Raw genomic sequence first — 24050 nt, forward strand, 5'->3', positions numbered from 1 at the left:
GCCTCCTCGGAATGGTAGTTCGCAGGCGCATGTTTTAGTATATGGCACATCATTTCGTAGCGAACAAGCCCTCTGACGCGACTGCTGTTACAGTGAGTAGAATGGGAACAAAAAGGGTTCTGCAGAAATGTTATGCTTTCGGACTCCAGAAACTGTTAAACGGTGGAGCAGGAGGTGAACGTACAGCGTTAAGAATTGCAGAATTTTTATTAAGACTGCCTCCAATCGAGACACTGGCGTGCTCGAGGGCTAAGACAATAACAACGCAGAAACAGCTAGTGAGAAAATTCATAGGCAGAAAAAACGGTTCAAATGGCTCTGAGCACTATGGGACTTAACATCTGTGGCCATCAGTCCCCTAGAACTTAGAACAACTTAAACCTAACTAACCTAAGGACATCACACACATCCATGCCCGAGGCAGGATTCGAACCTGCGACCGTAGCAGTAGCCCGGTTCCGGACTGAGCGCCTAGAACCGCGAGACCACCGCGCCCGGCTCAGAGGCAGAAAATCGCTGCAGAAAATATATGTGAAAGACCATCGAAACTAATATACGAGTATAATCAACTGAAAGAAAAATACACGGAAGAAATAACAGTTAAAGGTGACAACTGCTAACCTAAATACATTTTCAAAGCTAGGCGGAAAATTCTACCGAAATTTCCTAGTATTCAAGTGTTTCGTATTGTTCTGATCACATTAATTGCGTAAACTACAGAGCCTTGTTACTTACGACAGACGCGAAAAATGTTTTACAGCTTCGACTGGACGTGCTTTGATTAGGAGGACTGGATCCCACCCCTGACCCCGAGAGGTATGGGAGCTCCACCCCAGTGCCCAGCGTGGCACAATATTGAATATTCGTAGACACTTAAATTTATCTGTAGTGTCACGGTATTCCTCAGACGCTTTGACAATATTTATTCGCAGTGTACCTTGTCTGCGTAAGCCATTGGTCACCTCAGTTCTTCGTTCACAAAAATCTATTCTACATCTTTCTTTAAACCTTTCTTTTGTGGCCCCTTTTAAAACCAAATCCCATAGGAAGAACAATTTCCTCAGGATTTCCTTCCTAGCCTTGGCGTTCAGTTCTGTGGAATAAAAGAGCCGTAAGCTTTCATAGACTGACGTTTCTTTGTGTTCATAACAATGCAAAAAATGATGCCCAATATTTGTCCAAGTCGTGAATGGAATTTTATTGTGTGCATTTTCTTCTTCTTCGTCTTCTTCTTCTTCTTCTTCTTCTTCTTCTTCTTCTTCTTCCTCTTTTGGGCGGATGTTGAGCAGCGTCTTCGTCTATTGTAATTTGCACACGTTCCACTTGGTCAACGTTATCCTTCGGCACTGTAACTTGTACCGTCTTTTCGTCGTCAATAAATTTAATCATGCTAACAGCAAGCCGTAATGGTTGCCCGCGAAGACATTTTCCGCCATCAGTTCCCATATTTGCAATGCTGGGTAACACGGCTCCTAGCCGGATATACAGTTTGCTTTGTCGAAGAAAGCAACTTGTTCTGAGTTGTCGTACGTTGAGAAGTGAAAGTAAATTTACTATCTTATACTAGTGAGACGAACATCTTAGCTCTATTCTCTGAGTTTCGGCAAAGCAAACGGCAAGGCTGCGAAGTTGTTACTGCCATCCACACAACAATTAGAAATTTTTGTTGTCTATGAAATACAGATTTCCGACAGTTATCAGATATTAAAGGCTCTCACTATCATCGAAAAACATCTCAGAGTGAAGTAAATACGTAAAGACTTACGAGCGAAACTGCAGTCCATTTAGATACCAAGCGCTGTCTGACGAGTCCGAAATCAGCCCACCAATTAACTGAATCAGTCTGGAAACCTTCGCATACCATCCGCATCTTGGAAGGAACATTACTACTCGATAGACTGCCAACAGTTCTCGCTGGAACGGTTTGCAGGAAGGACACTAGCGAGAATGCGGACGAAATTACTGTATTATATCTGATTACAATTGCGATAGCGTTGCATTTATGACAGTTCTAGAATCGCTGATTCGTTCTTGCTCGGTTTTTATCTTCTCTCCGAGACTTAAAGCAATTGCATTAATATTTTTTGCCAGGCCGGATACGCATAACATCCGTCAATGAGATCATAAACTCGGTTCCTTCACACGGTCCCTGCTTAAACAACGTGTTGAAAACGCGTAGGGTTCCTACCGTAGCTCCAGAAAGCTGGAACCTCGACAACGATTTTTTTGTCTGCTTGCTGATTACCAGTGAGTGAACAGTTAACCATGCATTCTTACACAACACGAACACTTTTTTTTTTTTTTTTGTAATGGATTACCAGGGGCGAAAAGAAAAGTTCGTTAGTTTCTTTGAAAGGTCTACAATGGAATGAGAAAAAAAAGTGTTGTTCCTTGTCTGCGCTCGCGCCGTGTAATTAGTGATGTCACGCATCCTTTAACAACCAGAACCACACAGGCACACGCTGACAGCCGTATGTCACGCTTCACGCAATTAGGGAATTCCAGTCTTGCCTTGAAAGATAAATTGCCGCAGATAGTTTTTCCGAATTTATTGTGCTCTTGCAAGCGTTTATAAAACCTTATTTTTCCACGATTTTAATTAACATATCGCCAACAGTCTCATAATCATTCCAGTTGCTGTTATTTTTGTATCAATATTCTCACGTTTATGAGGGTATTACACACACAGTGTTTCACAGGCTGTCCACCACATCGAGACAAGATTTTCCCCAAGTTAAAATGCACATCAGGAGCGATATTTTGCTGAAGGGTTAAACTGTCAACTTTTTTATTTATCGAAATATTGAGCCAGTTTTTGCGCCTAATATGAAGGTTTTAACGGTGTAGAAAAGAGTAGTACAACACTTGTTAATGTTTGCAATCGGACTGTATTCGCAAAGGTGAAGGTCAGCCGATGGGACCGACAGTGCTTCGTTACACATTGTGTACATGGCAGTGGAAGTGAAAGTGGTTATACTCTCCTAGTATTTTACCACCTTTTTTTGCGAAAAGATTCTTCGCTGACATGCATTGCATTGTTTTTAAAGCACTATAACGCCTCAAAAATATCAATTTATAGTGAAAACCCAATTGCCCTAACACATTGAGGTTCCGGCCATCCTGATTTAGGTTTTCCGTGATTTCCCTAAAATCGATCCAGGCAAATGCCGGGATGGTTCCTCTGAAAGGGCACGGTCGACTTCCTTCCCCGTCCTTCCGATGACCTCGCTATTTGGTCTCTTCCTCCCACACTGAGGTGAAGGTAGTCATGGGATAGCGATATGCGCATATGTAGACGGCGGTAGTATCTCGTACACAAGGTACAAAAGGTACGAAAGGGTAGTGCATTGTTAGAGCTGTCGCTTGTATTCAGGTGGTTCATGTGAAAAGGTTTTGGACGTGATTGTGACCGACGGGAATTAACAGACTTTCAACGCGGAAAGCCAGTCGCAACTGGACGCATGACACATCCCATTTCCGAAATCGTTAGGCAATTCAATATTCCGAGATCCACAATGTCAAGAGTATACAGAGAAGACCATATTTGAGGCATTACCTCTTACCACGACCAAAACAATTACCGACGGCATTCACTTAAAGACTGAGAACAGCGTAGAGCTGTCATTGTCAGCAGACAAATAACACTGCGTGAAATAACAGCAGAAATCAATGTGGGACGTACGACGAACGTATCCGTGCGACGACATTTGGCGTTAATGAGCAATGGCAGCAGACGACCAACGCGAATGCCTTCGCTAACGACACGACTTCGCCTGCAGCACCTGTTCTAGGTTCATGACAATATCTGTTGGACCCTAGACGACTGGGAAAACGTGGCCTGGTCACATGAGTCCCGATTTCAGTTAGTAGGAGCTGATGGTAGGGTTAGAGTGTGGCGCAGACCCCGCGAAGCCATGGACCCAAGTTGTCAGTAAGGCTCTGTGCAAGGTCGTGGCGGTTCCTTAATGATTAGACTGTGTTTACGTGGAAAGGAGTGTGTCCTCTGGTCTACTCGAACCGATCACTGACTGAAAATTGTTATGTTTCTTGGAGACCGTTTGCAGCCATTCTTGGACTTCCACGTTCCCGAACAAAGATGAAATTTTTGTGGATGACAATGCACAATGTCATGGGGCCAAAATTGTTCGCAATTGGTTTGAAGAACATTCTGGACAATTTGAGCGAATGACTTTGCCATCCAGATCGCCCTACATTTATAGTACATAATCGATAGGACAGTTCGCGCACAAAATCCTACACCGGCAACACTTTCGCTATTATGGACGGCTTTAGAGGCAGCATTGCCCAGTATTTCTACAGGGGACGTCCAACGACTTGTTAAGTCTATGCCACGTCGATCTGCTGCACTACGCCGGACAAAAGATCAGACACGATATTAGGAGGTATCCCATGACTTTTGTCACCTCAAACTTTTATCAATATCTAAAGCACTTACGAACATTAATCAAGTAATTTCGGAGAATGCAGTAACTTGTTTACTGTTCAGTGATTAATTTGGTACATTCACCCATTTGCAACACCAAGCAATAACAAATAATAATATTTTTAAATCGTAGTCTCAGTTTCTTGCATTTTCATTGTCTGACGTGCCATTCTTGATAACTTTCGTTCTCATATTGGAAATGTACGTCTTAACTCGCAATTATTTCCTAAAGTATCATTTTCAATGTTTCCCAATATTACAGCTAGCAGTTTTCTGCTATCCTCGTTACATCTGTTGAACTATTTCTGCATACTGGAATTTAGATTGACAATACCGCCTTAAATTCTTCTTGGTCCCGTACATCATTTAATTCTCGTTTTAGTTTTTCTGACACTGAGACATGAATAATAAGCAAGTTGCATTATCATTGGGACAGTTGTGTTTGCTATAGCTCCAAACCCAGATGTAATTCCCCTCCTCCGCTCCCTCCTCCTCCTCCTCCTCCTCCTCCTCCCCACCCCCTCCCGGCAATCTTTCTCCTTTTTGCAGCCGAGGCTCATAATTACCTGAAAATTAAACAATAGGTTCATCCCGGGAGGGGATATCCCAATCAATAAATGCCATACGATCATTTCATTTCATCTCGGCTGAACATAATTCACTGTATGCTAAAATAGTCACGCAACGTTGCCATTCACTGGATCTGGTTGTTTGTTGCTCTCCGTTCCAGCCAAGACAATTGCCGCTGTCAAAAAGGCAGATGGCACCTTCTTGCTATCCGAGTACATAGCTACAGAGCGCAAGTTGGTTCTCGCGTAGAGTATTCCACATGTCGACACCGGTACCATGTCATTTTTAAGGGTGCAGCGATGCAAACGGATAGAGGAAGTCACAATACAGTGTGATGTATGCCCACTTCAGCGTCGACGCAAAATAAAGACACGTAGGGATAGGCGTGCCGCATGTCGCTGTACCATTAGTCGTGATGTTCTGCTTACGTAAAGTTGGCGTAATGTAGCATCAGCACGTTGACAGTCCGTGCGATACTAAATTGTATACGTGCTGTTAGAAGTCCATAGATACCGTCAGGACGGCTCCAATCGGCAAGTGAGCATTCACCTATTTTCCGAAGCTCCTAGGCGACTTCACTGTTCAAAAATGGTTCAAATGGCTCTGAGCACTGTGGGACTTAACATCTGAGGTCATCAGTCCCCTAGAACTTAGCACTACTTAAACCTAACTAACCTAAGGACATCACACACATCCATGCCCGAGGCAGGATTCGAACCTGCGACCGTAGCAGCAGCGCGGTTCCGGATTGAAGCGCCTAGCCGGCAGGAGTGGCGGTACAGTTCTAGGCGCTACAGTCTGGAACCGACCGACCGCTACGGTCGCAGGTTCGAATCCTGGCTCGGGCATGGATGTGTGTGATGTCCTTAGGTTAGTTAGGTTTAACTAGTTCTAAGTTCTAGGCGACTGATGACCTCAGAAGTTAAGTCGCATAGTGCTCAGAGCCATTTGAACCATTTTTTGAAGCGCCTAGAACCGCTCGGCCACAGAGGTCGGCTAGGGTGCAGAATTGTAGGGTTTCCCATAATAGGTGAGGCGTGCACTACACGCAGGGAGCGACTAAGGTAGCGGAGTACGTGGCGTGCACATGGGGCATTTTTAGGTTAGAGAAACACTCCGTGGAGATCAAAGACGATTTGCCTGGATAAATCAGCCACAATGTCCTCAGACATTCTCCTCCGAAGAAGTAGTAACAGCGTAATAGGGCGGCCAGGGGAGTGGACAGTCACTGCACGTCAGCTGAATAAGAAATCCATCAGGGGCATTTCAACCTTTCCAAAGCAACCCAAGTCGACTGCTAGTGATGTGATTGTGAAATGCAAACGCGAAGGTACAACCACAGCCAAACTAAGACCAGGAAGATCTTGTGTTGAAGGACAGCGACCACCGAGTATTGGGGAGGATGGTTTGAAAAATCGCATGAAATCAGCGGAAATAATCACTCGTTCGATTCCAAAGTATTACCAGTAGACCACCTGGTATAATGACTGCTCGTAGGAGGTTCATAAGAATGGGGTACGATGGTCTAGCAGCTCATTTATAAGCCACACATTTCTGTAGGCAGTGCTAAGCGGCTCTTGAGGTGGTGCAAAGAACTAAGCCACTGGAGTGTGGGCGGTTGGAAGAGAGTGATTTCGAGTGATGGATCACGCTATGCCTTGTGACAATTGATGGAATTGTTCGGGTTTGGCGAATACCTGGAGAACGTTGTCTATCATCATGTTTAATGCCAACTGTGAAGTAGCGAGGAAGTGGTGGTGATCTTACTGCGCTTAAGAGAAAGCTAAATGCGGAAGGATACGAATACATTTTATTACAAAATTGTGTACTGCAGACGTAGAGGAACAGTTCGGAGGTGATGAGTGCATACATAGACATGACAATGCACCCTGCCAGAAACAAGTATTTCTGAAGTTCAAACATTGCTCAAATGGACTGGCCCACCCTGAATCCCGAGCTAGTCCCATTAGAACATCTTTGGTGTGAGTTAGAACGTGGACTTCACTCCAGACTCCGGCGTTTAATCACTGCCTTCACTGGCTTTTGACACTTTCGAGGACGAATAGGCCGTCATACCTCCACAGGCATGGAGACACATCATTGAAAGTGTCCTCGGCAGAGCTCGAATCGTCATAAAGGCGAAGGGTAGAAGTCATATTAAGTTAATGACCCCCAGAAGTGGCCACATCGTTTTGATCGCATAGAGTAGAATAATTTGTACAGAAACCAGATGGCAGTTATAAGAGTCGAGGGACATGAAAGCGAAGCAGTGGTTGGGAAGGGAGTGAGACAGGATTGTAGCCTCTCCCCGATGCTGTTCAATCTGTATATTGAGCAAGCAGTAAAGGAAACAAAAGAAAAGTTCGGAGTAGGTATTAAAATCCATGGAGAAGAAATAAAAACTTTGAGGTTCGTCGATGACATTGTAATTCTGTCAGAGACAGCAAAGGATCTGGAAGAGCAGTTGAACGGAATGGACAGTGTGTTGAAAGGAGGGTATAAGATGACATCAACAAAAGCAAAACGAGGATAATGGAATGTAGTCGAATGAAGTCGGGTGATGCTGAGGAATTAGATTAGGAAATGAGACACTTAAAGTAGTAAAGGAGTTTTGCTATTTGGGGAGCAAAATAACTGATGGTCAAAGTAGAGAGGATATAAAATGTAGACTGGCAATGGCAAGGAAAGCGTTTCTGAAGAAGAGAAATTTGTTAACATCAAGTATGGATTTAAGTGTCAGGAAGTCGTTTCTGAAAGTATTTGTATGGAGTGTAGCCATGTATGGAAGTGAAACGTGGACGATAAATAGTTTAGACAAGAAGAGAATAAAAGCTTTCGAAATGTGGTGCTACAGAAGAATGCTGAAGATTAGATGGGTAGATCACATAATTAATGAGGAGGTATTGAATAGAATTGGGGAGAAGAGGAGTTTGTGGCACAACTTGACTAGAAGAAGGGATCGGTTGGTAGGAAATATTCTGAGGCATCAAGGGATCACCAATTTGGTACTGGAGGGCAGCGTGGAGGGTAAAAATCGTAGAGGGAGACCAAGAGATGAATACACTAAGCAGATTCAGAAGGATGTAGGCTGCAGTAGGTACTGGGAGATGAAGAAGCTTGCATAGGATAGAGTAGCATGGAGAGCTGCATCAAACCAGTCTCAGAACTGAAGACCACAACAACAACAACAACAACAACAACAGAGTAGAATGCAGTAGTTATTCGGAGATGAAAAGGCGGGCACAGGATAGACTAGCGTGGAGAGCTGCATGTCAAACCAGAACAACGTGTTATTTGGTTGGGGGGGGGGGGGAGGGGAGGAGGAGGAAGGAAGGAAGGAAGGAAGGAAGGGAGGGAGAGGGGAGGTTCCTGACACCCATGATCACCCACCTCCCTCTTCGGGTTTGCAAATATTGGTAACGCAAATACTCTGCGCCACAGAATGTAAGGCGTTCTTTGTTGTGGATTGTTTACTTTTGAAGAACTTATTTAGATATTACGAATTGTTGTTCTATATCTCTCAGTATTCGGATTACGTCTGCAACTTTGTCACCATTACGGGCCTGGGCCTGAAAGACGTGGAGTCAAATTTGAAATGTGTTGCCTCAGACGCTGTCTCATCCCACTCGAGCTGGGAGACACAGTTCATTAAGCGGCTCAGACAGTTTCGAGGAAGTTTTTGCGGCAGTGTGGAGTCGCGCTCGCCCGCCTACGTCCGGCCAGTCGCGCCGTCGTTTCGCCCGGAAGTGCTTTCGCAGCAGCGCGCAAAGCCACGAGGCAGATAACAAAAACGAGCGCAGTGTGGCACTCGCCGGGCGCGGCGCTGCAGTAGCCGGCAGCTGCGCGGCCTGCGACACTGCTAAATTGGCCACTAATTGTGCGTGGCAGCCGGCCTGTGGCTGTGTGTACACAGATACACACAGAGCGCGCAGCGCCTGGCGCGCTCCATTTAGCGCTCGCTAGCTGTGCGGCGAGTGCTGCAGAGGCGGGCGACGTGGCGGAGGCCGAGGGAAGAGGGAAGGGGAACGGCAGTAGAAGGAGCTGGCGGGCGGCGGCAGCGCAGGTGTGCGCCTGCCACAGCTGGCCTGCGATGCTCTCCTGGAAGCAGCCGCGCCGCCGCCATGAGCACTACAGCCTCGTGGCGCTTGCCGACCACCACCGGAGGACCGCCACGGCCAAGGTAACAAGGACGCTGCTTCACTCCTCACCCTTAGTTGGAACTGCGCTCCACAGGCGCCGTATGCCGATAATTCAAACTATCATAAAGGAATAGCGTGGCTAGTTTGCCCATCGGCTGCTTTAATGCGAAGAATGTAACACGAATTCACAAGTGTTTTGTCGGACAGACCTGGTTCTTCATCTGTCCTCGGCATTATGTCAGTTGTGTCTCTAACTCTTGCGGATCGGATGTGTGACGAGTGCTTCTCCAGTGCTGTATCATGTCGCTGTTCAGTATAGAAGCGAAGGAAATCTGTCAACCCAGAGGCGTTGCAGAAGCTATTGTTCTACAGAGCTTACAAGGAATCATCGAACTTCACGGTGAAAGATGACAAGTTCACATACAGACAGTGGATGACAGTGCTTTTTGGGCAAAAAATTCAGATATGTTTTATGTAGCCCACTTCTAGACCAGTGCACATTGTCTGACGTGAGAAGTGACGAGTGCTTCTCCAGTGCTGTATCATGTCGGTGTTCAGTATAGAAGCGAAGGAAATCTGTCAACCCAGTGGCGTTGCAGAAGCTATTGTTCTACAGAGCTTACAAGGAATCCTCGAACTTCACGGTGAAAGATGACAAGTTCACATACAGACAGTGGATGACAGTGCTTTTTGGGCAAAAAATTCAGATATGTTTTATGTAGCCCACTTCTAGACCAGTGCACATTGTCTGACGTGAGAAGTGGTCATCTGTGAAGTGCGATGCTAGGCCGGCCGGTGTGGCCGTGCGGTTCTAGGCGCTTCAGTCTGGAACCACGTGATCGCTACTGTCGCAGGTTCGAATCCTGCCTCGGGCATGGATGTGTGTGATGTCCTTACGTTAGTTAGGTGTAAGTAGTTCTAAGTTCTAGAGGACTAATGACCACATATGTTAAGTCCCATATTGCTCAGAGCCATTTTTTTTTGCGATGCTAGGAAGTGTGCTAAATGCCCATCTACGGTAACCATTACTTCTCTGTTGAAGTCAGAACGTTTCGAAGCCATAAATTTCTTTAGATGAAAGAATAGATGAAAGTGACAGTGTGAAGTGAAGAGAGTGAATATTCCAACTTATTAGTACTTCAAATCCTTCAGTTTTCCAATGTCCGCGCAACTCCGTGGGTAGTGTATTTTCCTCTTGAGAGATCATTTATTTATCTTTCGTGATCCAGGCTCCATCTCAATTTCCTTTTTTTTCGGCCAGTTAAGCAGAAGACTTGCGTATCATTTGCCAGTTATTGTTTAGCCCATTTCAAGGTAACCGATAAGAAGAAGCCCTCTGATAGCTCAGACAAATTCTAACACAACAATTGAGGCAGACGGTATAACCAAAAAAAAAATTGTTCAAATGGCTCTGAGCACTATGAGACTTTACATCTGAGGTCATCAGTCGCCTAGAACTTAGAACTAATTAAACCTAACTAACCTAAGGACATCACACACATCCACGCCCGAGGCAGCATTCGAACCTGCGACCGTAGCGGTCGCTCGGCTCCAGACTGTAGCGCCTAGAACCGCACGGCCAATCCGGACGGCGGTATATACCACCCTTCTTGTTAGGAGCCAATGGCTTCCAATACAGCTTCGACTGCAGTTTCGTTTGTAACGTGTAGTGATGGACCGACGTCCCATCAGCAGAAACATGTCGGCGCACAGTATCAGTTGGATTATTTTTTAAAACGGCCCAAACATAGTTGACAAGCATTCAGAAATGTGACAACCTCGTAGAACAGAAGTTCCTCAGAGTTGCATCTTGATGTAAACAGCATCGCACTTCCTTTGATATTCACATGTGTGTGAATTCATAAGGGACCAAACTGCTGAGGTCATCGGTTCCTAGACTTACACGCTACTTAAACTAACTTACGCTAAGAACAACACACAGACCCATGCCCGAAGGAGGGAGGACTCGGACTTCCGTTGGGAGGGGCCGCGCATTCCGTGACAGGGCACCTGAAACCGCGTGGCCACTCCGCGCGGATTTTGATATTCACGTGGCGTCATGTGCTTCATGCACCGTCCGTCGGTGAACGACCATCGAATATCATACAGTGCGATTTCTCGATTTTCTACCTATGGTTATAGTTTGGGACGTCCTTCATATTAAATTTCGCCAAGAGAAGTATGGTTACGTTTCAGTTTCGCCATTCATTTCGTAATGGCCATAAACGCAGGAGCTGATAGTTTATTAAACTTAAGTTTTTGGGCGAATATCCGTTGATGGCAAACAAAACTAAGAATTATATTTTGACGCAATCGTCGTTTTATCAGTTTGAACTAAGCACAGGCAACAAGACTTCTTTATAGAAATAAAATTTCTCCGCATGGCAATACGGTACAGCTTGAAACATTCCGCAACATGTGCCAAAGTACGAAACGAAAGTCCAATTTATATTAACCACCATCCGTCTGCCAATGTAGTAACCATTCACTTAACCCTCGTGTGTTCTTTTTCGACGGTCGCATCAGCTGGTCGAATAGCTCAGAGTTCTGTATTTCACATCGTAGCTACTCGTATAACTCATTCTTTCTGTTTGTTTAGAACTTTTTTTACGCTTTCGTATGTGCTACACGTGTACGATCGTAGCAACGTGTCTTTGAAATCGTTCGATGCCTGTTTGATGGTATCTCCAAATTCTGGAGCAATACAGTAGAACTGGCCGCGTCGTTGTCTTGCATGGGACTAATTTTATGGATGCTCTGCATTTCCTCAGAAACCTTCGTTCCCTTCATGTGGCACCAAAGAGCAGCCGGATTTACTATTCCTGTCTGACGGAAGGATCACCATCGACAGCAGTACATGTTGCAACTCCACGAGACGTTGCGGAAGGATTTGCTTTTTGATTCGAGACATTGGGCTGCAGTTCGGTGATGAAGTTTCCGCCATCACTTCGCTTCTTGCCAGCCAAATATATGCCTTTAACTTCTGAGTTTTGATCCAATTATCTTCATACTGATGGCCCGTGAAATAGAGTTTGTCAGTGGATACGTCTTATATCATCGGTACAGTACTGCGAAGACCTTGTAGTCTGTCGGCTTTCTTCTCACAACATCTCTCTCTTTCAACGTCTTCATTCCAAACAGACTTTCGCTTGCACCTGGCGTGGTGATGAAGTCTGCAGTTCGATTATGCGGTCGAACAGATCTCCAGGTCGAAGGAAGGTAATACATGTTTGGTTTAGTGGCAGACCTAAATACCAACTTCGTCGCAAACTCGATGGTTGCGGCGGGGGGGCGACGTAATTCTTGGTCCTCATAATTAGGAAATTTGTCCACATTCTTTTATTTTCGAAAAGTTTCGTTTTAAACTTAAGCAAGACTTTTCTTAAAGTGTTCTTGAAGAGCGTTTATCTGCATGCAAAACATAACAGTAGTAACCACGAAGTAAAATACTACTCTTTGTATGTGAGATGTTTCGAAAATCTTATACACCTACATTCATATTCTGCAAGCCAATTTTCTTTGCATGCAAAGGGTACTTCGTCTACCTTCGTCTCTGGTTATCTTTCCTGTTCCAGTCGCGAATGGTTTTCTGGAAAAATGAATGTTATAAGCGTCCATGTGAACTCGAATCTCGCAATTTTACCTTCTTGGTCTCTTCGCGAGATATGCATGGGAGGAATCAATATACTGTTTGACTCTTCTAGGATGTTAACAGTAAACAACGCCATGTAGCTAAATCTCTCTCCTGTAGCCCCTGCCACTGGAGTTGATGACCAGTTCCGTGACATATTCATGCGTACTAAACGAACTTGTGACGAAACTCGTTGCTCGTCTTTGGATACTCTTTACTGCGTCTATAAGTCATATCCAGTACGGGTCTCAGACTAACGAGCAATATGTACTCAAGTATTGGTCGATTGAGAGTTCTGCAACTTCCTTCCTCTGTTACCAGAATGAGATTTTCACTCTGCAACGCAGTGTGCGCTGATATGAAACTTCCTGACAGATTAAAACTGTGTGCCGGATCGAGACTCGGACTCGGGACCTTTGCCTTTCGCGGGCAAGTGCTCTACCATCTGAGCTACCCAAGCACGACTCACGCCCCCTTCCTCACAGCTTCACTTTTGCCAGTACCTCGTCTCCTACCTTCCAAACTTTACAGAAGCTCTCCTGCGAACCTTCCTCTGTTAATGGACTACATTTCTGAAGATTCTTCCAGTGAATCTGTCTGTATCGATCTTAATAGCGATTAATTGTATGTGTCGTTGCACTTTAAATCCCTCTGTACATACAGTAATAGGTCTTTCTGTCTATGTATGCGCTGTAGATTATATTTGTCTATGTTGAGGGACAGCTACCAATCCATGCACCGACCGTCGATTTTGTACAGATCTTCCTGCATTTCGCTGTAATTCTGTTACGTTGCAGCTTCTCTTCATCAGATACAAATTTCACGACCTCCGCTATAGGGTGCAGAAATGGTTCAAATGGCTTTAAGCACTATGGGACTTGACATCTGAGGTCATCAGTCCCCTAGACTTCGAACTACTTAAACCTAACTAACCTATGGACATCACACACATCCATGCTCGAGGCAGGATTCGAACCTGCGCCCGTAGCAGTAGCGCAGTTCCGGACTGAAGCGCCTAGAACCATTCGGCCACAGCGGCCGGCTAGGGTGCAAAATTGTAGTGTTTCCCATAATAGGTCAGGCGTGCACTACACGCAGGAAGCAGCTACTGAGGTAGCGGAGTACGTGTGGAGTGCACATGGGGCAGTTTTAGGTTAGAGAAACACTCCGTTGGGGTCAAAGACGATTTCCCTGGATAAATAAGCCACAAGGTCCTCAGAAAATGTTCGTCGTCGGTCGCAGATGAGAGGTAGAAAAGACTAATATAATTTTAGTAAACTACATAAGCACCCGAGGAAACATCCCAGAATTTTGTCGGTTACTGAAGGTTATAATGCACAGATAGTATAAGGAACAGAAAGTTTGTTGAAACTGGACACTAATATACGAAATCCTAAGTTCAAATTGGAATATTTATCGTAAGGATAGGTTAGTCGCCAATGGCGGCGGCGTGCCTGTTGCAGTAAAGAATTCGATAAAATCTGGCCAGGTTATCACGGATTCAGATTGTGAATTAATCTGCGTGAAGTATAAAAGATCGGTCAAAAATGGTAACCGGTTGCTTTTATAGACTGCCTGGGTTATAAGCTCTAGTGGTAGATCCTTTCACATAGAACTTGCAGAATATCGTTATAATTATCCTGATCATGCCGTTGTGCAATAGGGAGTGACTTCAACTTGCCCGGTTTAGATTGGGAGTGTCGTGCTATCAAAACTGGTGCCAGAGATAGGGATTCGCGTGACATTGTTCTGGATGTGTTGTATGAAAATTACTCTGAGCAGATAATTGGAGAACCAACTAGTGAGGGGAACGCTTTAGAACTCCTGGCAAAGAACAGACATGAACTTATCGAATCAGTTAACGTAGAGGAAGGTTTCAGTGACCACAAGGCTGTGATAGCATCTATCACGACGGGTCCTACAAGGAATGTTAAGCAAGTTAGGGAGGGTGACAGGATACAGATTTCAGAATGTCTGAACGATCAGCATCAATATTCGGTGATGAAGATGAAGATGTGGAGAACAAATAGAAAAAATTCAGAGGCATAGTGCAATATGCCCTAGACAAGTGAGTTCCGAGTAAGGTCTTAAGGGATGGGCAAGACCCACCATAGTTTAATAGCCGTGTTAGAAAACTGCTGCGTAAACAAAGAGAACTCCATCTAGGATTCATGATTAGTAAAAACAGGAACGAAGTAAAAGTGAGCGTAAGGAGAGCAATGAGAGAAGCGTTCAATGACTTTGAAGGTAAAACTTTGTCGCCGATCTGAGTAAAAACGCTTAAAGGTTTTCTGTATGTCCATCTTTTCAGAGGTCGTTGCGTGACTCGGCTATTCAGCACAGAATGTCAAATCAAACACCTTTCAGGCGTCTAATTTCCAGACTGTTACTTAATTTGGCTACCAGTTTCGGCGATTTACTACGCCGTCTTCAGGCCCCCTGACCGACGTTAGGAAGGTTCCAATCTCGATTCCGGTCAAAATAGAGGCCAGCATTCAAAGAGCGATATGTGTAGATTTCTGCTTGATACAGCGATTATTTCAACCATCATGTGCCGACGGAATAGTCGGGGGCCTGAAGACGGCGTAGTAAATCGCCGAAACTGGTAGCCATATTAAGTAACAGTTTGGAAATTAGACGACTGAAAGGTGTTTGATTTGACATTCTGCCTAAGAGGTTTTGGTCGTATGTAAAACCAGTAAGTGGGTCAAACCATCTATTCATTGAATCAGTGACCGTACTGGCACCGAAACAGAAGATAACAGAGAGGAGGCCGAAATACTGAATTCGGTCTTCGGAAATTGTTTCGCCGCGGAAGATCGTAACACGGTCCCTCCTTTCAACCGTCGTACGAACGTCGTAATGACATATATTGAGAAAACCGATCGCGGAATAGAGAGAGAGAGAGAGAGAGAGAGAGAGAGAGAGAGAGAAAACTAGAATCGCTTAGTAGCGAAAAGGTATCAGGGCCAGATAAGATACCTGTAAGATTCTGGAAAGATAGGCGAAATAACTTGCTCCCCTTCTAGCAGTAATTTATCGTAGATCGCTTGAGCAACTTAGGATACCTAACAATTAGAAAAAAGCGCCGGTCCTTCCCGTTTTCAAGAAGGGTCGTAGGGCAGGTGGACATAATCGCAGGCCTATTTCGTTGACGTCAATCTGTTGTAGAACATGGAACATGTGTTATGTTGAACATGGAACATGTGTTATGTTGAAGAATTATGATGCGCTTGGAGAACGAAAGTCTCCTCTATAAAAATCAACATGGATTCTTCCGCATACAGAGATCTTGGGAAGCTCAACTAGCTCTTTTGCCCCATGAGATCTATAGACATCGGCGCTCAGGTTGATGCCATGTTCCTCGATTTCAGTAAGGTATTTGACAAAAAAAATGGCTCTGAGCACTATGGGACTCAACTGCTGAGGTCATTAGTCCCCTGGAACTTAGAACTAGTTAAACCTAACTAACCTAAGGACATCACAAACATCCATGCCCGAGGCAGGATTCGAACCTGCGACGGTAGCGGTCTTGCGGTTCCAGACTGCAGCAAGGCATTTGACACCGTACGGTACTGCCGTTCAGTAAAAAGGAAAAAAAAACGAGCTTATCGGGAATCGGAGCAGATTTGCGACTGGATTCAAGACTTTCTTGCACATAGAACTCAACATGATGCCATTAGCGGAACAAAATTAGCAGATATAAAGGTAATTTCCGGAGTCCCTCAAGGAAGTATGATAGGGTGGTTGTCTGTAACAAAGTAGCAACGTCAGAAGGTAGGAAAGATTTGCAAAATGACCTCCAGAACGTAAATAAATGTAACATATTGCGAATACATAGGAAAAGAAATCCACTACTATACAGGTACGCTGTTGATGACAAACCGCTGGAAACAGTATCTAGGAGTATCTATCCAGAGCGATCTTAATTGGAATGACCACACAAAACAAATATTTGTGAAAGCAGATGTCAGTGTCAGACTCATAGGAACGATGTTAATGAAATGTAAATCATCCACGAAGGAAGTGACTTACAAGGCCCTTGTTGAACTGGTTCTTGATTATTGTTCATCTACCTGGGATCCCTAGCGGATAGGACTGACAGAAGAGGTAGAGAGGTTCCAACAAAGATCGGCGTGTTCCGCCACGGGGTCTTTAGCCGACGAGAGAGCGTTGCGAATATGCTCAACAAACTCCTCTGGCAGAAGTTACAAGAGAGGCGTTGTGCATCACGGAGAGATCTGCTATTGAAATGTCGAGAGCGCACTTTCCGGGAAGTGTCGGATAACATGTTACCTCCCCCCACATACCTCTCGCATAATGACCACGAGGAGAGCCGGCCAGAGTGGCCGAGCGGTTCTAGGCGCTACAGTCTGGAACCGCGCGACAGGTTCGAATCCTGCCTCGGGCATGGATGTGTGTGATGTCCTTAGGTTAGTTAGGTTTCAGTAGTTCTAAGTTCTCGGGGACTGATGACCTTAGAAGTTAAGTCCCATAGTGCTCAGAGCCATTTGAACCACGAGGAGAAAATTCGAGAAATTAGAGCCAGTGCAGAGGCTTACCGACAGTTATTCTTCCCACGCGCTATTTGCGAGTGGAACAGAGTTGAAGGGCTCAGTTAGTGGAACAACAAGTACCTTACGCCACACACCATTAGATGGCTTGCGGAGTATGGTGTAGATGTAGATAGCTAAACCACCATAATCGGCAAACAACCTCATGGAGCTACTGACGCTATGCACTAGGTTATTTCAACTACACTATGAATAGTAACGATACGCCCGAAATTACTTTTAAGTTTGAAGATGTGTTTACACTTAGAATGACATATGTGTTCTATTTTCTGGAATATCTTAGTACCTTCGCCTGTTTCTGAAATTTTAGGGATGTTCACATTATGCAGTTTTACTGTATGTAGCGCACCTCAAGAAAGAGTTGCCTGTGGCGTAGCTGCTTGTCACGAAACAGTGGAATGTTGAGAGTCACCAGAAGTTCTGTTCGGGCAGCTACGATCTTCGCATCTCACAGAAGATCGAGGAAAGTCCAATAATCTCCGTACTCGATTCTCCCTTCCAAGTAGAAAAGCTGGTACAAGAGGTTTTCCGCCAAACAGGTGTGTCCGGTAACATCACCTTGAAGCCAGGTAGTTTGCAGCGGGCAGCAGGGGCGAGCACAGTAGTGTTGAACCTAGTGCCGATGGTTAATTACTAAAAGGTGCTGTTAGAGATGCGGGACAGTGATACTGAAAATGCACAACAGTGTAAAAGTACTGCACCAGACTCTCCCACTTATAAAAACTTTACATTCAGAATGTACAGCGAAGTGAAATCTTCTGGTGAACAAGGCTAGAAATACTCGAACAACAAGAACTATGTTGCGAAAGAGGACGACAGATGTTTGGGAAACTTTTCATTCTCGTTTGAATTAATCGGTCTAAGCGGCTCACCGTAAAATTTGCATTTTTGCAAACATCATGAGAAGAATGGACAAAGACTCTTACAGTCGGCTAAATAATGTCGGCTTCGGTTCCGTACCAAAATCTGTCAAGAAAACTAAAGAAAGAGGAGAATACACCCGCGGCAAAATTGTGCAATGGTGGTACGTAGTGTTTTTGTACAAAGCGTAAATGTTATCTTTAGCTTAAAAATATCTTTTGGATAAAAGTACTGTTATTTGAAGGTCGTTACCATATAATTTCTCCGTCTACATCTATACTCGGCAAGCCGCCTTACAGTGTATGGCGGAGGGAGCTTCTGGACCGCAATGTGATTCCCTCTTTCCTGTTGGCGGATTCCTGTGGGAAAGATAATTGACGGTAAACTTCTGTAGTAGCTCTAATTTCTCGTTTAAATAGTAAAATTCTCCATGATACTCAACGCCTCTCTTGTAACGTCTGCCACTTGTGTTTATTGAGTATCTCCGTTTTGTTCTCGCGCCGACTAAACAATAGATATCCTGTTAATCCCACCTGTTAAGGGATCCATACTGATGAGTAATGCTCAAGAATCATCGAACAAGCGCCATGTAAGCCACTTCTTTCGTGGATGAATTACATTTTCAGAATGTTCTGCCTATCGATCTCTGCCTGGCGTCTCATTTTCCTACTATTTGTTCTGTGTGGACATTACCGTTTAGTTCGCTCCGGATGTTACCTCCTAGATATTTTACATTAGTAACTGTCTTCTGTGATTCATCAGCGATAGTGTGGCGGTACGTTGGGCATGTTTAATGCCCAAGCAACACAAGCCGCTGCGCCAATTTGAGAGGGTCGCCAGCCACAGCTCAAAGATTTCGTACAGGAGGTATCACGGTTAGTAGCGGCCGCTTGGTGCGCCAAACTGAGAAGACCGTCCTAGTGCAAGATTTGCGTACACTGGCTGTCGTCGCGATGAGTAGCAAAATCTGACACGGTTGAAAGAGTTGGAGGTAAGAGGTGGGGAGGGGAGAGGAGTTGTTGCTTGGGTGGTTAACACACTGCTGGACGTCCTTCGGGAGGATGAACGCCGTGCGGCCATCCCAACTTATGCTCTGTACGGTCTTCGTAAATCGCTCCAGGCAATGCGGGATGGTTCCTTTCAAAGAGCGCGCCCGATATCCTTCCCCATCCTTGAAACAATCAGGGCTTGTTCCCTGTAATGACGTCGATGTCGACAAGAGTTTAAATCCTAATGTTCCTTCCTTCCTTTTTGGAAAAATGTTCTCGAAGCGGCCGTAACCGTAGAGTACGTATTTCCTCTCTGCTTATCACAATACGTTACATTACTCCCTGCACCTATTATCAACCCCCTACACATCTTCCTGAGCCGGCCGTGATGACCGAGCGGTACTAGGCCCTTCAGTCCGGAACCGCCCGACTGCTACGGTCGCAGGTTCGAATCCTGCCTCGGGCATGGATGTGTGTGATGTCCTTAGGTTAGTTAGGTTTAAGTAGTTCAGTTGTAGGGGACTGATGACCTCAGATATAGGTTTAAGTAGTTCAGTTGTAGGGGACTGATGACCTCAGATATTAAGTCCCATAGTGCTCAGAGCCATTTGAACCATGGGAACAGATCTTCCTGCCATTCAGTACAGTCTTCTAGCATTTCCAGCTACTTTCTTTTAATCAATTTTCGTCATTCCATTCAGAGATATTTAACAAAATAGTGTAGCTTTTTATAAATTTTATAATGAAAATGTAATAGTAGTCTTAAGCGTGACATTGCTAGACTCCCAGTATATGACATGCTGATGGATCGCGGAGATTGGTCAAGAGAAGATCACGGGTTTGCTGCTAGTTACAGAGTTCGGGCTGTGGCGGTAAGAGCAGTTTCGGACAAGTTGCGGAGTCTGTGTGAGCCGTTACACTCGTTGCGCGTCGGAATGCCGAGGTGAAAGGCAGCTCGGCTTTGCTACTGTTCGAGGTGGACTCTGCCGGCTCGCAGGCATTCCCACGTCGGCCGCCGGCTCGGCCATTGTCTTGTGCCACCAGAGTGCGACGCCTGGCGCAGCCCGCTTGCAAATGCGCGGCGCTGTTGTCACGATCTCTGCCGGCAGATAACAGAGCCGCCTTTTGTCCTTTTTTATCTTTCCGTGCCCTCCTACGCTCCCCGTTCATCGGGGACAGACCGCGCCGTTCGCTCAGTGTTGCAAATGCACGTGCAGTGGACAGACAGGTCTTCTCGACTATGCACAACATAGCGACGCGGGCGACACATTCGGAGTGTTTCAGTTTGCTGCCGATTAGTGGTGTGACGCATCTGGCGCTTCGCGTCACCAGACGACGTTAGTTGTTTCTGTACTTCTCGGAAGGTAAGCGCAACAATTCAGATAGATTAAGCCAGAAGAGCGACGCGAAGTCATGTACTTGCGTAGAGGCACTCTTTGTGACAAGCCAAGGGGGAACTGTGCTGATAAATGAAAGATCTGTACACTGTCTTGTTAAAAGTGTCTCCACAAACACCTGTGTAATACAGTATTGACGAGTAGACTTCACGAAGGCGGACACGCCGGTGTAAAGGGAGGCGGGCAGTAATGTGTTGTGTGTTGTGGAAGCAGAACGGCAGAAACGGTCGGCCAGGAAAGATCAATGACAGGAACGCGGACTAGTCGTTGAATATCATCCGAGTTAGAAATTCGTCAGGAGCGATTCAGCCGTTCTAAAGCCGCTCAAGTCGACCGTTGGTGACGTGATTGTGAAGCGGATACGTGAAGTAACAACCACGGCTTAACCACGAATAGGCAAACCTTTTGTACTGATGGACAAGGACCGCAGGGCATCGAGAAAGATGTTGTTGTTGTTGTGGTCTTCAGTCCCGAGACTGGTTTGATGCAGCTCTCCATGCTACTCTATCCTGTGCGAGCAGCTTCTTCATCTCCCAGTACCTACTGCAACCTACATCCTTCTGAATCTGCTTAGTGTATTCATCTCTTGGTCTCCCCCTACGATTTTTACACTCCACGCTGCCCTCCAATACTAAATTGGTGATCCCATGATGCCTCAGAACATGTCCTACCAACCGATCCCTTCTTCTGGTCAAGTTGTGCCACAAACTTCTTTTCTCCCCAATCCTATTCAATACTTGCTCATTAGTTATGTGATCTACCCATCTAATCTTCAGCATTCTTCTGTAGCACCACATTTCGAAAGCTTCTATTCTCTTCCTGTCCAAACTATTTATCGTCCATGTTTCACTTCCATACATGGCTACACTCCATACAAATACTTTCAGAAATGACTTCCTGACACTTAAATCTATACTCGATGTTAACAAATTTCTCTTCTTCACAAACGCTTTCCTTGCCATTGCCAGTCTACATTTTATATCCACTCTACTTCGACCATCATCAGTTATTTTACTCCCTAAATAGCAAAACTCCTTTACTACTTTCAGTGTCTCATTTCCTAATCTAATACCCTCAACATCACACGACTTAATTAGACTACATTCCATTATCCTCGTTTTGCTTTTGTTGATGTTCATCTTATATCCTCCCTTCAAGACACCATCCATTCCGTTCAACTGCTCTTCCAAGTCCTTTGCTGTCTCTGACAGAATTACAATGTCATCGGCGAACCTCAAAGTTTTTATTTCTTCTCCATGGATTTTAATACCTACTCCGAATTTTTCTTTTGTTTCCTTTACTGCTTGCTCAATATACAGATTGAATAACATCGGAGAGAGGCTACAAACCTGTCTTACTCCCTTCCCAACCACTGCTTCCCTTTCATGTCCCTCGACTCTTATAACTGCGATCTGGTTTCTGTACAAATTGTAAACAGCCTTTCGCTCCCTGTATTTTACCCCTGCCACCTTTAGAATTTGAAAGAGAGTATTCCAGTCAACATTGTCAAAAGCTTTCTCTAAGTCTACAAATGCTAGAAACGTAGGTTTGCCTTTCCTTAATCTTTCTTCTAAGATAAGTCGTAAGGTCAGTATTGCCTCACGTGTTCCAGTATTTCTACGGAAGCCAAACTGGTCTTCCCCGAGGTCGGCTTCTACTAGTTTTTCCATTCGTCTGTAAAGAATTCGTGTTAGTATTTTTCAGCTGTGGCTTATTAAACTGATTGTTCGGTAATTTTCACATCTGTCAACACCTGCTTTCTTTGGGTTTGGTATTATTATATTCTTCTTGAAGTCTGAGGGTATTTCGCCTGTTTCATACATCTTGCTCACCAGATGGTAGAGTTTTGTCAGGACTGGCTCTCCCAAGGCCGTCAGTAGTTCCAATGGAATGTTGTCTACTCCGGGGGCCTTGTTTCGACTCAGATCTTTCAGTGCTCTGTCAAACTCTTCACGCAGTATCGTATCTCCCATTTCATCTTCATCTACATCCTCTTCCATGTCCTCAAGTACATCGCCCTTGTATAGACCCTCTATATACTCCTTCCACCTTTCTGCTTTCCCTTCTTTGCTTAGAACTGGGTTTCCATCTGAGCTCTTGATGTTCATACAAGTGTTTCTCTTATCTCCAAAGGTCTCTTTAATTTTCCTGTAGGCAGTATCTATCTTACCCCTAGTGAGATAAGCCTATACATCCTTACATTTGTCCTCTAGCCATCCCTGCTTAGCCATTTAGCACTTCCTGTCGATTTCGTTTTTGAGACGTTTGTATTCCTTTTTGCCTGCTTCATTTACTGCATTTTTATATTTTCTCCTTTCATCAATTAAATTCAATATTTCTTCTGTTACCCACGGATTTCTACTAGCCCTCGTCTTTTTACCTACTTCATCCTCTGCTGCCTTCACTACTTCATCCCTCAAAGCTACCCATTCTTCTTCTACTGTATTTCTTTCCCCCCTTTCTGTCAATTGTTCTATTATGCTCTCCATGAGTCTCTGTACAACCTCTGGTTCTTTCAGTTTATCCAGGTCCCATCTCCTTAAATTCGCACCTTTTTGCAGTTTCTTCAGTTTTAATCTACAGGTCATAACCAATAGATTGTGGTCAGAGTCCACATCTGCCCCTGGAAATGTCTTACAATTTAAAACCTGGTTCCTAAATCTCTGTCTTACCTTTATATAATCTATCTGATACCTTTCAGTATCGCCATGATTCTTCCAGGTATACAACCTTCTTTTATGATTCTTGAACCAAGTGTTAGCTATGATTAAGTTATGCTCTGTGCAAAATTCTACCAGGTGGCTTCCTCTTTCATTTCTTATCCCCAATCCATATTCACCTACTACGTTTCCTTCTCTCCCTTTTCCTACACTCGAATTCCAGTCACCCATGACTATTAAATTTTCGTCTCCTTTCACTATCTGAATAATTTCTTTTATTTCATCATACATTTCTTCAATTTATTCGTCATCTGCAGAGCTAGTTGGCATATAAACTTGTACTACTGTAGTAGGTGTGGGCTTCGTATCTATCTTGGCCACAATAATGCGTTCACTATGCTGTTTGTAGTAGCTTACCCGCATTCCTATTTTCCTATTCATTATTAAACCTACTCCTGCATTACCCCTATTTGACTTTGTGTTTATAACCCTGTAGTCACCTGACCAGAAGTCTTGTTCCTCCTGCCACCGAACTTCACTAATTCCCACTATATCTAACTTTAACCTATCCATTTCCCTTTTTAAATTTTCTAACCTACCTGCCCGATTAAGGGATCTGACATTCCACGCTCCGATCCATAGAACGCCAGTTTTCTTTCTCCTGATAACGACGTCCTCTTGAGTAGTCCCCGCCCGGAGATCCTAATGGGGGACTATTTTACCTCCGGAATATTTTACCCAAGAGGACGCCATCATCATTTAATCATACAGTAAAGCTGCATGCC

General features: G+C 44.7%; 1 protein-coding gene across 2 annotated transcripts in view; it reads left to right on the forward strand.

Moving 5' to 3' along the window:
- LOC124792094 (kinase D-interacting substrate of 220 kDa) overlaps window positions 1–24050 on the forward strand; it is a 389808-nt gene that overhangs the window by 86114 nt on the left and 279644 nt on the right. Inside the window, exon 1 of one of the 2 annotated variants that reach the window (XM_047257914.1) lies at window positions 9090–9194. The exons of the other annotated variant lie outside the window; for it this stretch is intronic. Within the exon in view, the coding sequence (XP_047113870.1) occupies window positions 9105–9194 (90 nt within the window). The 5' untranslated portion in view covers window positions 9090–9104. Of the gene's footprint in view, window positions 1–9089; window positions 9195–24050 lie in introns of those variants that run through there. 2 annotated transcript variants of the gene reach the window in all.

This window comes from Schistocerca piceifrons, chromosome 1 (genome assembly GCF_021461385.2).
Source record: "Schistocerca piceifrons isolate TAMUIC-IGC-003096 chromosome 1, iqSchPice1.1, whole genome shotgun sequence".
Classification (NCBI taxonomy): domain Eukaryota; kingdom Metazoa; phylum Arthropoda; class Insecta; order Orthoptera; family Acrididae; genus Schistocerca; species Schistocerca piceifrons.